General features: G+C 38.7%; 1 protein-coding gene across 1 annotated transcript in view; it reads left to right on the top strand.

The window, feature by feature from the left end:
- The window catches only part of flii (FLII actin remodeling protein), an 80152-nt gene that overhangs the window by 22598 nt on the left and 40069 nt on the right, over positions 1-17485 (top strand). Inside the window, exons 5-11 of the mRNA XM_069905266.1 lie at positions 1741-1826; positions 3535-3696; positions 4440-4543; positions 8907-9082; positions 10685-10842; positions 14186-14270; positions 16934-17081. Coding sequence (XP_069761367.1) covers positions 1741-1826; positions 3535-3696; positions 4440-4543; positions 8907-9082; positions 10685-10842; positions 14186-14270; positions 16934-17081 — 919 coding nt within the window. The remainder of the gene's footprint in view (positions 1-1740; positions 1827-3534; positions 3697-4439; positions 4544-8906; positions 9083-10684; positions 10843-14185; positions 14271-16933; positions 17082-17485) is intronic.

The following is a 17485-nucleotide window of genomic DNA, read 5'->3' on the forward strand; positions in this document are numbered from 1 at the left end:
CTTCAATCTCTACCCTTACATCATTCCCCCCCCCCCTTCCGTCTGTTTGGGAAGTCTGGGGCGGGCGTGAACAGCAGGTGGAGAGGGCAGTATGTTAGGCACATGCTGAGGAGTATCTGCATTATTCCATGGTCATCATTCCAGATATTCCCATCCCATCCCATTCATCAATTACATCAGGATCGTTGCCATTCCTTATCATGGCACCAATACGATGTTGATCGGGTTCTACTTCATGCCTTTCTTTATCTGCACAGAGCTGCTGCCGGAGTTTAATATTACGGCAGATCGTTTGGACATGCTTATCCTCCCATTCTTTGGCTTGGTCCTGACTGGTGGAAACAATCTCACTCATCATGGAACAGCGTTGTCGCAGGGCTTCTACCTCCTCCTCTAGTTCCTCTCTCTTCCGCTGAGATTCTACTTCTCGCTGAACTGATTCTGCTTCACGCTGAACAGAGTGGCATAAGGCTGTGGCCAGAAGCCAAAAACTGTCCGTCAACGTCCCCTTTTTAACAGGAAATTTACTTTCTCGAAGGAGAGCCCCGCAATCCCAGAGGCGCACTTGATGGATCTAACGTCTCATCCTAACTGAGGGGTGGTCCCAACAAAGACAGGTTATTGGCCAACATGCCAAACCCATCTTCTTTGGAAGTCCATCCCGGAATCCAGAACTGCTCAGGGCTCACCTCCTTCTTTCGGCGAAACATCTTGAGACCAATCCTGCTGACTATGCCAATTGTCTTGGGTAAACTTATACCTCTCATTTTGTTTGTTTTAGATTGGTCATAGTGTTTGAGCTACCGAAAGAAAATACACACACACACACACACACACACACACACACACACACACACACACACACACACACACACACACACACACACACACACACACCGAGAGCAGTTCAGTTTATACAAGGCTAAATTACTAAATCTAAAGCTGAATTCACACTACAATATGCAAGCCCTTCCCAATTATACTTATCAACACCTGGACTGGTCCCAACTGCCGAAGCGAGGCAACAACTGCACATTTGTATAGGTTGTCGGGGCGCCGGTAGCAGCTTCTCTACCTCCCTCGACCGGGACGTTAGCTGGACTCTTTTTTAAATTTTTTATTTTTCACACTATAAACCCAACTTCAGCAGTGGGACCATGGCTTATATTACCCAAAAGTTGTTTACTTCAGATCTTATCTCTTTAAACAAATGATTTAATTATCTTCAAGGTCTCCTGACAGTCTGCGACCACCAACAAAAGACAACTGCATCTCTTCGCCTCATGGTGTAAATTATGTCTTCCTATTCACTGCATCCCTTCTTGCATCAGCTGGTCTGAATCCTCCATTACAGCCATTTCCAATTTATATAATTTCATTGAGTATTATTTGTTAAATAAAAACTTGTAGGGGTAGCATACTCTTTAATTTCTGTTCTTTTTCACCTCCTTTCATGTTTCACCTGTTGGCAATAATGACTATGTATTTTTTTTCTTTGGCTTGGCTTCGCGGACGAAGATTTATGGAGGGGGTAAAAAGTCCACGTCAGCTGCAGGCTCGTTTGTGGCTGACCAGTCCGATGCGGGACAGGCAGACACGATTGCAGCGGTAATGACTATGTATACAAACACTGAAAATGTATTCTGCAAATGCACGGCAGTTTTTGGCAGAGAATTTATTTAAATAAAGTCTGACTGGAGTTTCTGAGAATGCGCTTGATTAATGAGCACTTTGTTTCAGGACCTCAGCTACAATCAGTTGACTGAGATACCGAGGGAGCTGGAAAACGCTAAAAACATGCTGGTCCTCAATTTGAGTCATAACAGGTGGGTATGAATTTCGCACTAAACACATTTGTAGTGGGATTTTTTAAACCATTTTTTTTCTTTTATTAAGAGTTATATTTCTTCCCTCTTCTTATTTGTTCTCCTGTTTGCTTTAAGATTGGCAAGGATTGAATAGAGAAGTGAAGATAAAAGTTTGTGTTGTTGAACTGTTGGACTAAATTTTCTCCTTGCCCACACAACCTCCAGTCACTGAGAATGCTTATTAGCTGCATATTTGTTTTTTATTATAATTTTTTATTTTTCATACTGTGAACCATATCAACCAAAATATATACAAATGTTTCTTTTAAATATACACAGTGGCATTTTCTCCCTTTTTTTCCCCCTACCTTCCCTTCCCACCCCCCTCCAAAGCCAATAAATATTCAACATATACAATAAACCCATTAAACAATGTCATCACACAATGAAAAATAAACAAGAAAAATGTGTCATCTACTTTTACACACTGGATCAAGTCATTTTGTCTTCTTATCATTTTAGGGGGTGGAGGTCCAAGGCAAGCCCTCTCTGTTATGTTCCATGTACGGCTCCCAAATTTGTTCAAATAATATGACTTTATTTTTTAAATTATGTTATTTTTTTCCAATAGAATACATTCATTCATGTCCATGTATCATTGCTGTACTCTCAGGCTCTCTTCCATTTTCCAAGTTGACATTATACATTTTTTTTGCAACTGCTAAGGCTATCATAATAAATCTTTTTTGCGTTTTATCCAATTTGAGGCCTAATTCCTCACTTCTTATATTACTTAGAAGAAAGATCTCTGTATTTTTTGGTATGTTATTTTTTGTGATTTTATTTAATATCTGATTTAGATCTTCCCAAAACTTTTTCACATGCCCAAATTGCATGGACTGTTGTTCCCATTTCCTTCTTACAGCGAAAACATCTATTTGATAATGTTGGATCCTACTTTTTGAACTTTTGGGGCGTGATATATAACCTGTGGAATCAATTACACTGTATCATGCGTAACCTTGTGTTTATTATATTCTTCATAGTTCCAGAACATAACTTTTCCCATGTTTCATTTTTTATCTTTATGTTTAAATCCTTTTCCCACTTTTGTTTAGGTTTATAGCTTATTTCATCATTTTCCTTATCTTGCAGCTTAATGTACATGTTCGTTATAAATCTTTTAATTATCATTGTGTCTGTAATCACATATTCAAACTTGCTTCCTTCTGGTAATCTCACTCTGCTTCCCAATTTATCCTTTAAATAAGCTTTCAGTTGATGAAATGCAAACATTGTACCGTGAGTTATTCCATATTTGTACTTCAATTGTTCAAATGTTAATAAATTATTTCCCCAAAAAAATTTTCTATTCTCTTAATTCCTTTTCTCTCCCATTCTCTAAAGGAAAGGTTATATTAGCTGCATATTTCTAGTGAAGTTTTGAAGCTGACTGCATGTAGATACATGCCTGAATGTGACCTCCATTCTCCCCTATTTTCTCCTCCCCTTACTCCAGCCTAACCAGCTCATCTCCATTTCATTTCCTTCCCTACATCCACTTGTCCAGCAGAGAAAACCTGTAGCTCTTGCTTAATATTGCCCTCCACAGATACGGTTGTGGACTGAAGCTCACTTCCCAGCATGCTTTGCTAGTTACATTGATCCTTTCCTTTCTTTCCTAGTATTTGGATATATTATATATATATATTTTTTTCTTTTGCAGTATTGACAACATCCCTAATCAACTGTTTATAAATCTCACTGATTTGCTATACTTGGACCTAAGTGAAAATAAGCTGGAGAGTTTACCTCCTCAGATGAGACGCTTGGTTCATCTCCAGACGTTAATTTTGAATAACAACCCACTCATGCACGCACAGATGCGGTAAGGGGCACCCAAGAGCAAATCTCTCTTTCTGTTCTATTAATTGCCATTTAAAAAAAAAATTAAAGATGATGATGAATGTCAGGTGAAATGAGTGCCATGGTAAAAAGGGAAATTATGAAATGCTGTGTTAAGAAATTTGGGTACTTCTGGGTGATGCATTCTCTTCTCGTCAATGAATGACTATCATCAGGTGCGTGGAACAATGAACTATTCAGTTGCACACAAATTATAGAATTAATTCTGCTCTCTGAGGTTTGTTTTGTACCAATCCAGCTGGAACAGGGCTATTATTACAAACATCTTCTTCACACCACTCTCAGTGGCCGACACAGTTAGCATAGTTGTTAGGCAACGCTATGACAGTCAACCTGGGTTCGAACCCGCCACTGTCTAAGGAGCTTGTACGTTCTCCCTGTGACCTGTGGGTTTTTCTTGGATGCTCCAGTTTCCTCCTACCCTCCAAAATGTACAGGCTTGTAAGTTAATGGTCTCAATCGCCAGAATCTACTTCAACCATGTTGTAAATGAATAAAATCATTAATGTAATATCATTTTGGTAGTAAATCCTGACACAGTGGACCAAATGGTTTCCTCTTTGGCTATTACAGATTAGGATTCTGAACCTTGACAATGACAGCACATTGTCGTGAACAATGCTGTTGAACTGTGGTGTACTTTGATTTAATTATCTGTAGAAAGACTTGATTGAATGTGCAATTCATTGTATTAATCTCTTGCAGGCAGCTTCCTGCAATGACAGCTCTACAAACATTGCATCTCAGAAATACACAACGCACGCAGAGCAACTTGCCTACGAGCTTAGAGGGTCTATCTGGTTTGTCAGGTAAGGCGAATCTTTTTTAATTGGGCAGCTTCTGTGCATTTCAGTTAAGCTGTTCATTTTCAAAAAAAGATGCCCCATCTCCTACATATCACCATTTGCAAAATCTTGCATTACACTTGTCTTCCCTTTTGAAATTTAATACAGTCCAATGTTTCAGTCCTGTCCTATATTTCTCTAGCATGAACTACACATTCTCTTCCCTACTTCTGTTCACTTGCATTGCATGGCTTTATGCTCCACCACCTTTTCAAATTAGGTCTTCATTACATTGTGTAGTGTAGCTTATACATTTATTCATTTGCTATGTTTGGTCTTGAGTCAAGATTGCTGGGATAGAGATTAAACTCCATGCTACTTAAAAGACAGGATTTTAGAGAATTCATTGAGCGCCAAATTAAAATGTACTTTGAAATAAATATGGAATCCGTGAAAGATAAATTTATACTATGGGATGCAATGAAAGCTTTCATCAGAGGGAAGATAATAAGTTATGTAACTAAGATGAAGAAGGATTACAATCGGGAAATAGGACAGCTGGAAAGGGAAATAGCAAGGACTGAAAAAGAACTAGCAACAAGGGAAGATACAACAAAAAAAAATCCGAAACACTACAAACGTACAAGGTGGAGAAGAACATAATGAAGACAAAGCAGAAGTATTATGAGCTAGGAGAAAAAAATGGACAAAATACTAGCTTGGCAACTTAAAACAGAACAAACTAAAAGAACGGTATTGGCATCAAGGAAAAATGACAAACAAATTACATATAACCCAATGGAGATCAATGAAAACTTCAAGGAATTCTACGAGCAATTATATAGAACTGAGAACGAAGGGAAAGAAGACAAAATAGATGAGTTTCTAGCTAAAATTAAACTGCCGAAATTGCAAGAAGAGGAGCAAAACAAATTAATAAAAATCATTTGAAATAGAGGAAATACAGGATATATTAAAAAAACTACCAAACAATAAAACGCCGGGAGAGGATGGACTCCCAATAGAATTCTATAAAACATTTAAAGACTTATTAATTCCTCCTCTCCTGGAAGTAATGAACCAGATTGAAGAAACACAAAACATGTCAGATTCATGCAAAACAACAATAATTACAGTAATACCAAAGACGGGGAAAGATCCACTAACACCAGCATCGTATCGACCATAATCTCCACTCAACTCAGATTATAAGATAATAGCTAAACTATCAGCAAACAGATTGGCCGACTGTGTACCAAAAATAGTAAAACTAGATCAAACTGGATTTATTAAGAAAAGACGAACAACGGACAATATCTGTAAGTTCATTAACTTAATCCATGCAGTACAAGGAAACAAGACGCCAACAGTGGAGGTTGCCTTAGACGCAGAGAAAGCCTTTGACAGAGTAGAAAGGAATTATTTATTCAAAGTACGACAGAGGTTCAACCTACCAGAGAAATATATTAATTGGATTAAAGCATTACATAAAGGACCATTGGCGAAGGTGACAGTAAATGGATATATATCAAACCAATTTAAATTAAGCAGGTCAACTAGGCAGGGATGTCCACTATCTTCCTCACTGTTCGCGTTAGCTATAGAACCACTGGCAGAACTGATAAGAACAGAAAATAAAATAAGAGGGATAAAAATAAAAGAGAAGGAATGTAAAATCAGTCTATTTGCAGATGACGTCATAGTATACTTAACAGAACCAGAATTATCAATAAAAGAATTACATAAGAAATTGATGGAATATGGAGAAGTATCAGGGTACAAGATTAACACAAATAAAAGTGAAGCGATGCCAATTAATAATGCGGATTTCACAAAGTTTAAGAAAGAATTGGCATTTAAATGGCAAACACAGAAAAAATTTCAAGATAACTTAGAACAATGGAAAGATTTAACACTGATAGGAAGGGTAAATTGCATTAAAATGAATATCTTCCCATGGATACAATACATATTTCAATCGTTACCAATTCACTTGACAGAGAAATTCTTCAATGAGCTAAAGAAAATAATAAGGAAATTCTTATGGAAAGGGGGGAAACCGAGGATAGCGCTAGATAAATTAACAGAATGATACAAACAAGGGGGCTTACAGCTACCAAACTTTAAGAATTATTATAGAGCAGCACAATTAAGATACCCATCAGATTTTTATCAAACAAGGGAAAAACCAGATTGGACCATATTAGAGCTAGATAAAATAGGGGAGAAGGTACCTGAACATATACTATATAAGTGGGATGAAAAGCTGGTGCAACATAGGAATTCACCAGTACTGCACCATCTGCTCAACATTTGGAAGAAGATTCACGTAGAAAGGAAAAAAACAAATTACCAATTACCAAAATTAATATTGACGCAAAATCAACTAATCCCTTTCACAATAGATAACCTTTCCTTTTAGAGAATGGGAGAGAAAAGGAATCAAAAGAATAGAAAATTGCTTTTTGGGAAATAATTTATTATCTTTTGAACAAATGAAGTACAAATATGGTATAACTCACGGTACAATGTTTGCCTACCACCAACTGAAAACCTACTTGAAGGACAAATTGGGAAGCAGGCTGAGGTTACCAAAAGGAAACAGCTTTGAATATGTGATTACAGACACAATGATAATTATAAGATTTATAACAAACATGTACATCAAACTGCAAGAGAAAGCGAACAATGAAATAAGCTGTAAACCCAAACTAAAGTGGGAATAAGATCTAAACATAAAGATAGAGAATGAAACATAGGAAAAGCTATGCTCTGGAACTATGAGAAATACAATAAACACGAGGTTATGCATGATACAATATAATTGGATACACAGGCTATGCACCACGCCCCAAAAGTTAAATAAATGGGACCCAACAGTATCAGACAGATGTTTTCGCTATAAGAAGGAAACGGGAACAACAGTACATGCAATTTAGGCATGTGAGAAAGTGGAAAAGTTTTGGGAAGATCTAAATCAGGTATTAAATAAAATCACAAAAAAAATACCGAAAAACCCAGAGATCTTTCTTCTAAGTAATATAAGAAGTAAAGAACTTGGCCTCGATTTGAATGAAGCACAAAAAAGATTCATTATGATAGCCTTAGCTGTAGCAAAAAAATGTATAATGTCAACCTGGAAGTCAGAAGAGAGCCTGAGAGAACAGCAATGGTACATAGAAATGAATAAATGTATTCCATTGGAAAAAATAACATATAATTTAAGAAATAACATCACAGTATTCAAACAAATTTGGGAACCGTACGTGGAACACAACAGAGAGGACCTACCGTGGACCTCCACCCCCAAAAATGACAGAATGAGAAGACAAAATGAACTGACCCAGTGTGTAAAAGTAGATTACACAATTTTCTTGTTTATTTTCATTGTGTGATGACATTGTTTAATGGGTTTAATGTTTTGTATATGTTAAACGTTTAGTGGGTGGGGAGGGGGTTGGGAAGGAGGGAGGGAAGGGAAGGGGGGAAAAAGGGGAGAAAGTGACACTGTGTATATTCAAGAGGGAAATGTTTGTGTGTATTTTTTGCTGGGATACCAATTACAGAATCGGTGATAGTGTCTTGTTTAATTCTTTTTAGTTCTGTTAAATAAAGCTGACAGCCTTCTTTTCCCTCCTTGTTCTGACCCCTATCTCAAGATTGCATGAGTACATGTAATTTCAGGGTGTTATGTTCCAAGGAAACAGTTTGCATTGCGTTTTCCCCCACCCCCCTCCCACCCTCATTACTTGAAGCTGTTATTTCTACATCTATCATTTTGCACATTAATTCTTTGAGAGCAAATTTTATTCCACATTTCAACTCTTTCGGTCGTGATTTGTGAATTTAGTAAAGGCAAATTTCCATTATCCAAACAGCCTTAACACAAGGAGTCACCTGAAGCTAACATTTTTTTTTCCATTTCATGACATGGAAGTGATTGTTTTTAACTAGTCTGTGCTGTAACAGAGCATCAGCATCAATGTTGCTGTGGATTTATCTTCATGCCTGAAGCTGGAGGTATATTGTCAGCCTTGGACACTGGCAATGATAGTATTCTTTACTACTGTTGAAATGTTGCCACTGAGATGGGATGCATGAGATCAACCCAAGAGAGATCTTGGTACTTAGCTTCTGGTGCAGAACTGCCTCCATAAACTATTTAGAAGGCTCATTCTTTCAAACATTAGTTGATGTCTAGGTAAAGAGTGAGTTCTTAAAATGATGAAAGCATTTTGTAATTTAAAAAAAAATCAAAATTAAATTAAGGGATTTAAAATTAAGAATATCTGACAATCAACCTAACACAGAACCCTTACTCATTTACGTGGGATCAAACAAACTTATTATCTTGTGAAATCTTACAAATCCTGTCATTTTTTTCCAGATGTGGACTTGTCTTGTAACGACCTTAGCCGTGTACCTGAGTGCTTGTATACCCTCTCGTCTATGCGGCGGCTAAACCTTAGTACCAACCAGATCTCTGAGCTCTCGCTATGCATCGATCAGTGGACGCAATTGGACACACTGAATCTCTCCCGGAATCAGCTCACTTCTCTTCCTGTATGTCAGTTATATTGTTATAAATAAGAGCCATGCCTTTTGGATGGTTTGCTTATTTTTATGGTTCTTTTACTGCTTTATTGAAGAATGGTTTACAAATCGGAGATGTTGGGTATTTTAATGGGCTAATAATTCTGGGATTTTGGGAAACATGTTTGCAAATCATCTGGAACAAATTATGTTGCATCTGTTGTCAGTCTTGAATGCTTTCGTGAGAATTAGATATTGAAAATTCAAGTTATTCTTTGTCGAATCAAAACCATTCTATGGTTTTGATTCTTTCTGCAAAAGAAAGATGAGTTAAATTTAATACGATGTAAGTCTCTTGCTCTCAGGATTCTGCCCATAATTGGCAACCTCATGATATTTATGGTGCAATTTTAAGTTAGAAAATGTGCTTATGTTAAACTGGATTTAGATGGAATCTGGGGTGAAAACTAACAAATGTATGGGGATTTATGGCAGCAACTATAACAACCATGAACTGATCACAGAAGATCTGTGTGGGCATGAGCTGTGTTCAGCAACCAGTTGAAAAACAAAGGAAACACTAAAATTAACATTGTCACCTTTATACTTGAACATGGGTACTTTAACGTACGTTAACATGCTTATCAGTGGTGGGAGCTTGAGACCTCTACAGTATTTGGAATGTTGGCCTTCATAAATCGGAGTATTGAATTCAAGAGTAGGGAGGTTATGATGAAATTGTACAAGGCATTGGTGAGGCCAAATTTGGAGTACTGTGTACAGTTTTGGTCACCAAATTATAGGAAAGATATAAACAAAATAGAGAGAGTGCAGAGAAGGTTCACGAGAACGTTGACAGGATTTCATGGTCTGAGTTACAGGGAAAGGTTGTGCAGACTGGGGCTTTTTTCTCTGGAGCTTAGAAGATTGAGCGGGGACTTGATCGAGGTGTTTAAGATTTTAAAAGGGACAGACAGAGTAAACGTGGATAGGCTTTTTCAATTAAGAAAGGGGGAGATTCAAACTAGAGGACATGGTTTAAGATTGAAGGGGGAAAATTGTAAGGGGAACATGAGGGGAAATTTCTTTATGCAGAGGGTGGTGGGGATGTGGAATGAGCTTCCGGCAGAGGTGGTCGAGGTGGGATCACTGGTTACATTTAAGGAAAGACTGGATCGTTACATGGATAGGAGGGGACTAGAGGGGTATAGACCGGGTGCTGGTCAGTGGGACTAGGAGGGTGGGGATTTGCTACGGCATGGACTAGCAGGGCCGAACTGGCCTGTTCTGTGCTGTAAGTGGTTATATGGTTATATAATAGCTTGTTTTGCATATTTGTAATCTGTTTATATAGATTTGTTGATCTGAAACATCATTGGCTTCTTGTGATAATGACCAGCATTCCTCTTGTGTTATGATTATTGAGAAGAAAAGAGCTGATAGAAGTGAACTGAATGAAATTTACTTTAAACACTGGAAAAATTAATATAGTTACAACTGGGTACCAGAGTGAACTGAATCTAATCAGCCCAAAGCAACAGATTATTTGTGATAAAAGGGACAGGCATTGAATGAATTTTAGATGTGTAATAAATTCAGCTCCAAAATTGGATGTGTGTTTTTCCTCTGCAGTCAGCCATCTGTAAGTTAACGAAGTTAAAGAAGTTATACTTGAACTCAAACAAGCTGGATTTTGATGGGATCCCATCTGGCATTGGGAAACTGACAAATCTCGAGGAGTTTATGGCAGCAAATAATAACCTTGAGCTGATCCCAGAGAGTTTATGCAGGTATGGGCTGTGTTGTTCCTTTTTTTGAATATTTTTTTTATTTTCCATTAATAAACAAAGAGATAACATCACAGACTGCTACAAAATAGACAGATGTGTCCCAACAATCTACATTCATGTGATGTTTCTGCCCCTCCCTCTCCCACCCCCTTGATATGAAAAAAGAAAGAAAGAGGCTGGATGTGGTGTTGACGCTTTTGATGAGTGACCATGCAGGTCGTGGAGCCACCCCTATGTCATTTCTTTTGTTAATCCATCTATTGGTAATTTTTGGCTACAGCTGTGCTCCCGTGTATGTCAGATATGGCTTCCATATTTTAATAAAGGTGCTATGTCGGTTTCTAAGATTATACGTGATTCTTTCCTTGGGAATACAGCTTTGCATCTTGGTAGTCCACCTACTGATACGAAGAGGGGAGTCAGATTTAGGTCATTTCTATCCTTTTTTTTTGCTATGGACAAAGCGATAAATATAAATTGAATTTGGTTAATTTGTAGCTTATGTCCATAAGGTTCCCCAGCAGATACAACGTTGGGTCCAGCGGAAAGATTACTTTTGTTATCCTAGTTCGTATATTAGCCATATCCTGCCAAAATGGGACTACCTTTGCACAGGACCATGTTGCATGAATGAACCTGAAACACATCTCCAGCGCCTCCAATTTTACCTTGTGAATCTTTTGTGGTGTGAGATAGAAAGTTGTATTGAACCAGTCTGTATCTAGAAATGATCACTGTTGTCACTTGGCCGCTTATGAAGGTACAGAGGGCGTGAGCTTTTCAGCAGTGTGGTATTAAGGCGCCATCTATAGGGATTTGCCTATTTTTCAGGCACTGTTATTTGCAAGGTGAACAGTGAATAAATAGTCTAATCATAGCCTTGCTAAATATTCTGATTCAAGCTCTCTGCCTTCCAACGGAGACGACGTCAAAAAATAATCAATTCTGGTGTGAGCGTCATGGGACTTTGTATAAAAGGAGTAGTCCCTAGCCTGTGGGTTCATCTGCCGCCACGTCTATCAAATTTAAATCTTTCATAAAGGCCAGAGTGGTTTTTGCCACCTTGGACCTTGTCAACATTGTTGTTCTCTTATCTAGAATAGGGACCAGACAAAAAATTAGATCTTCTCCAATGGATATATTTTGTTTTTCATCTGCAGCCTTTAGAAAAGCATTTTGCTTAAATTGTTCGTCATCAAAGTTTGGTGAATAGAGATTCAGCACTGTCCATGGTTCAGAATACAGTTGGTAGTTACAATTACAAATCTCCCAACTGGCTCTGTAGCCCTACCACTCACTGTCACCGGAACCCTTAGAATTAAAGGAGGAAGAGAACACCTTTTGAGTTTATCATGCTCCTTTTTCGTTAAGTGAGTTTCCTGTAAAAATAGATATATATATCTGCTCTCTTTTTTTAAGGTGACCCAGGACCCTCTTCGTTTTTGTGGGGCTGTTTAAGCCATTCATATTGATACTAATAAATTTGATAGTCATATTAATTTGTATTTCTATGTCTTATCTTTTCACCTCCACAGCACCCCAGTTTGTTTGTCTTGAATAATGCCCTCTTCGTGTCTTATCTCTCCATGCCGATGTCCATGCCAGCCATGAAGAGAAAGAAGAAAGCAAAAATGAAAAGACTCGCCCCTCCCACCTCCTCATAAGCAAATCTAGACAAAATAAAATAAATCTTAAAAAAAAACCCAATATATCAAGGTTAGCAAGCAAAACATTCAAAATATCCCCGTCCTCTGTTCTGGGATTCCTCCTCTCTGCTCCTGCACCATCTTTCCTCCTATTTTGAGTCTCCTCATGTGCCATCTTCTCCCTCACTCAGTCTTCTCTGCGGCCTTGCGTAGCCCCTTCCGCCTCAAGCTCCCATTATTTTCTTTTTACCATTTATACATTTAAAAAAAAAATAAAAAGTATGGTAGCCCTTCACTCCCTCCAGTCATTTTAAACACCACCAAAACCCTGGCAACTATATACAACAGCTGCATCAATTCACAGTTTCTGTGAATCAATGGTTGTAAAATCTGTAATACCCTCCCTTTGTTCAGCAGCTTCTCAGGCATTCCATTCGTGGTTCTTTCAGGGGTTCAGTTCAAGTCTATTCTTGCAGGTTTTACACCTGTTAATTCCCGGGCACATAACATGGCTTCCCGTGGCTCATTAGTGTTTTCTCTCCCCTCCTGGTTGCATGATTCCTAGGGTAGCCAGGAACAACATTGCATAATCTATTTTTTTAAAATCTCGCAATATTTTCTAGGCCTGGTCAAATGCTTTTTGTTGTTTGAGTAGCGCTGGACTCTGATCAGGGAAAAACATCAGTCTTATTTCTCCCCTCTCCCCGGGAATTCCACTGGTTCCCCCCCCCCCCGACCCCCTTGATAGAGCCATTGCAGCCCTCAGCACGGTTTCCCGCTCCAAACTATTAACAAATCTAATCAGAACCGCCTTGGGTGTTGATTTGGTGCAGGATGGGGGTGGGGGGGGAGGGCAAATGTCCTAAGGGGCCTTTCTATGACTGGGGGCTCTAAATTGATCCTTTCCCAACACTTCGGATATCCAGTGTTCAAAGAACTCCACAGAGTCGTTCCCTTCCTCCCCCTCTTTTGGCCCCAATAGTGTAATTTTATTTCTCTAATTGTAGTTTTCCAAATATTCCAACTTGTCTATCAGTTGCTTTTCCTCGACGACCCACGCATTGGCTGTATTTTGCAGTTTTTCCTGTCTCTCTTGAATGTTTTCAGGACCCGACAAATTTGTAAGAGCCCCAATCAAAGTCCGCAGGCTGATCAGATCCTCAGAGACCTCTTTCAGTCTGACGTCCAGTTGCTACTCCAGTCCTCCAATTTAGGTCGCCAGTGACTACACTGTCGCCAGTACATCTCAATCGGGCGATCCTGACGTCACAGTGTTCAACCTTGAGCCTTCAGCGCTAGGCCCCACTAACCATGAGTCGCTAGCGTCAAGTGGCTGTGTTTATTCCTCAGATTCTGCTTGCAATTAAAAATACAATGCATCAGTCTTCAGAATTAATATATCCCTCACAATTTTTTCTGAAGTTGAGGTTATGAATGTAAATCAGTTATTTGTAGGATTTGGCCATAGGGAGTGATTTATGTAATGATTACAAGTGTTAACTTCCATCAATGATTCTTTCTTTCATCATTTAACTCCAGTGCCCTCTATCACCACATTTAGCTGGAGATGTTGAGATTATTTATAATCTTCCTCCTGTACCTGGATTGTCTACCAGTGTCGATGCATTGTGAACAAACTTGTAAGTATTGGAAGAGATTTTCTTTAGGAGTGAAAATTTTAACATTTCCAATTGCAGATGTGGAAAACTGAAGAAGCTGGTTCTTAATAAAAATCGTCTAGTCACTTTGCCTGAAGCCATCCATTTCCTTGCAGATATACAGGTAAGTTTATTCCATCAGACATTCTTTTAAGATCCTGTAGTGCTCAGTCAGTGGAGCTTCCTTACATTTGGGAATGGGGCAGGTCAGTTTTCAGGACATTGTACAGATGGTAAAATATTCTTTTGTTCGCAAGGTGATTTGAGTTGGAATTGTTTTCCTTCTAAGTACAAAATATGGGAGTCCAAAACTCAGTGCAGGCCATAATTTTAAAGTAGGCTGAACAGTACTGATAAATTTAAATTATTGATTTCATGTTATCATAATTCTGATAAATGTTAATATTTCTGAAGAGATCTAATCACTTGTCCATAACTGGTCATTCTTCCAGTTTATCTGTAATCATGCATTGCACATGCTGTCTGCTTTATTTCCTACCACATGTGTCTTGGGTGGATACGTACGATGGTTCTCTTCATTAAAATCTTTTTCTTTTATCATTTGGAAATGGAGGGTTGGACTTCTCCATTGTTCCCTGGAATTGTTTCTATCCATTCCAGCCTTTTTTTGTTTTACTGAGACTTGTGACTGATTTCAAAATCAGTGCCAAGAACTTTCACTGTGTCAGCCCCATGTCTCCAACTTGCTGATCTTCAGGCTAATTATCAGTGTGCATCATTATGTACAAAGTTGAATAAATCCAGGATATTTTTGCCCAAGTGCTAGAATTACATTTTGGTGTTAGAAAAGGTTTTAAAGTGGATTGCTTGTTTTTGGCAATGTGGTCAGAAATTATATCGATTCGTTTCTGGGAAATGGAGGGTGAGAAGTGTACATGAGTAGAGTATGAGAAAATGTTATAGGAGCTCAATGGGCAAGAACCCATTGCTAGCACCGAACCATCGATTAAAAGGATGGTCCAAACTCTATTTTCCATTTTGGCTGCTGAAGCTGTTCTGATCCTTGGTGTGTCAGGTTCATTTGGGTAGGCTGAAAAAAAAAACCGGCAGCTAATTGACTTTGACCCCAGGTTTTGTCGGGTACCCATCAAGGATGTTGGACATTTGTAGGAGGAAGTCAGTGGGTCAAGCAGCAGTAGCAGTGGGAGAAAAAGAATTATTGACTTTTTTTTCCCTGCACTGATGCTGCACAACCTCCTCCAACAGATTGTTACTCTAGATTCCAGCATCTGAGGTCTGTCCTGAGCTCCAAGAAAAAAGTTCTGGGGAAACTTTTTTGAATGAATTAGACTATTTGGGTGATTTGCATCTGCTCTACCATTCAAATCATGGCTTTGCTTTCCCTCACAATCCCATGTTCCTGCCTTTTCTCCATAATGGTTGACATCCTTGCTAATTAAGAACCTCTGCTTTGCTTCCACACCTGTCAGTAGCAGTAAATTCCTCACTACCCTCTGACTGAAAAGTGACTCCTTATCTCTGTTGTAAAGGGACAACCTTTTATTCTGAGGATATACCCTCTGGACAGAGAGACTCTCCCATTACTGGAAGCCACTTTATCCAGCCCTTTCAATAGGTTTCAATAAAATCCCCCTCTCATCCTTTTAAACTCCAGCAGATACAAGCCCAGAGCCATCAAATTCTCTGCATGTATTAATCCTCTCATTCCAGGGACCATTCTCATAAATCTTTGGATCGTCAGCACATCTTTTCTTAATTATGGGGCCCAAAACTGCTTGAATGTTCCAAGTGTGGTCTGACCAATGTCTTATAAAGCCTCAGCATTATGACTTGTTGTAGTTCTTTCAGCATGAATACTAATGTTGCATTTGTCTTCCTTACTATTGACTCAACCTGCAAGTTAACCTTCAGTGAATCCAATCACTTTGCATTTCCACTTTCTGAATTCTCTCCCCATTTAGAAAAGTCTATTCCTTTCAGCCTCTAAATCGAAATAAATGGGTTCTCTGTTCCTGAACCTTGTCCAAAATCCTGATACAGGTTTAGTGGACAAATTCTCCAGAAGATCTACTGTGGGGTTGCAGCACATTTGCGCATTGACACTGGACTCTGTCTGAGTCAAATACTGGAGTGCAGATTGGAAAACCTCGGCATAAATTTGGCTCTTCGGTGTTTGTGTACGAATCTCAAAATGTTTTGAAGCAAATGTCAGCAATTTTGATTAAGATTAACTTGGAGGATGAAGGCATGATTGAATAAAGGTACACAATCCTTTATCTGGAACCCTAGGGGGACAGTGTATTCTGAAATTTTGATTTTTCCAGATTTTGGAAAGCCAGATTTAAGCCCACCCGAATTGTGCTGCTGTATCCACCCCCAGCCCCTTCCAGTCATGCTGCCGGTCTCCCCCCGCCCGCCCAACGCGCGCTGCCGGTCTCTTTTCCCCTCCCCGATGCACGCTGCTGATCTCTCTCTCCACTTGCTGGTTTTTGGAGCTTTCCGGATTTTAGATGTCCGGATAAAGGACTGTGTACCTGTATTAATTAAAAGGTTACACTTGAAAGACTATGTGAATAGATTTACCAAATATTGGTACCTGTACCAATATTGAGCTAATGTTAATAATTGGAGTAGTCAATATTTCTACAGAGAAAAATTAGTGTTGGAAAGCCAGAATGGCATTTAAAAGTGGAAAAAAATTATAAAGTTTAAGCAAGGTTAATGTTTCCTGTCTGCTTTAATTTGAATTTCCAATATTGTATCTTTTATCCTAAGTAGAAAATGTAATCTATTCTAACTTTTTAGGTTCTGGATGTTCGGGAAAATCCTAATTTGATTATGTCTCCTAAACCAGTGGATCAAACAACAGAATTTTACAATATTGATTTCTCCTTGCAAAACCAGCTTAGGTTGGCTGGTGCATCACCAGCTACAGTTGCTGCAGCTGGTGGAGGTATTTATTCTCTTTGCCTATTTTGTGCCTTTCTAACCAGCCAATCAAAATGGTGTGTTTAACTTTTCATCTAAACGAATTAATTTATGGTGATGTTGCTTAGTGAATTGTAAAATATTCGATGGATGTTTTAGCAATAAAGTGTGACAGAGGGGAGGGATGAAGGAGTTAAAAATCCAGACAATATGGGGTGGGAAATGAGTTATCTCAGGCCAATGAACAAAGTCGTCTGTACAAAAAGGAACTTCTGGGGGCAAGGAAAAGGCCAGGATCATAACTTAACAGTGAGCCAGATGGTTCACAATGAGGTCAGAATCTGGGCATTTTAAATCTTTACTCCTAAGGGGTTATTTTTGAATACGATTCAGCATCTACCCAAGTTCCCATTCAGACCTACACTTCTC

This window comes from Narcine bancroftii, chromosome 12, assembly GCF_036971445.1.
Source record: "Narcine bancroftii isolate sNarBan1 chromosome 12, sNarBan1.hap1, whole genome shotgun sequence".
Lineage (NCBI taxonomy): Eukaryota > Metazoa > Chordata > Chondrichthyes > Torpediniformes > Narcinidae > Narcine > Narcine bancroftii.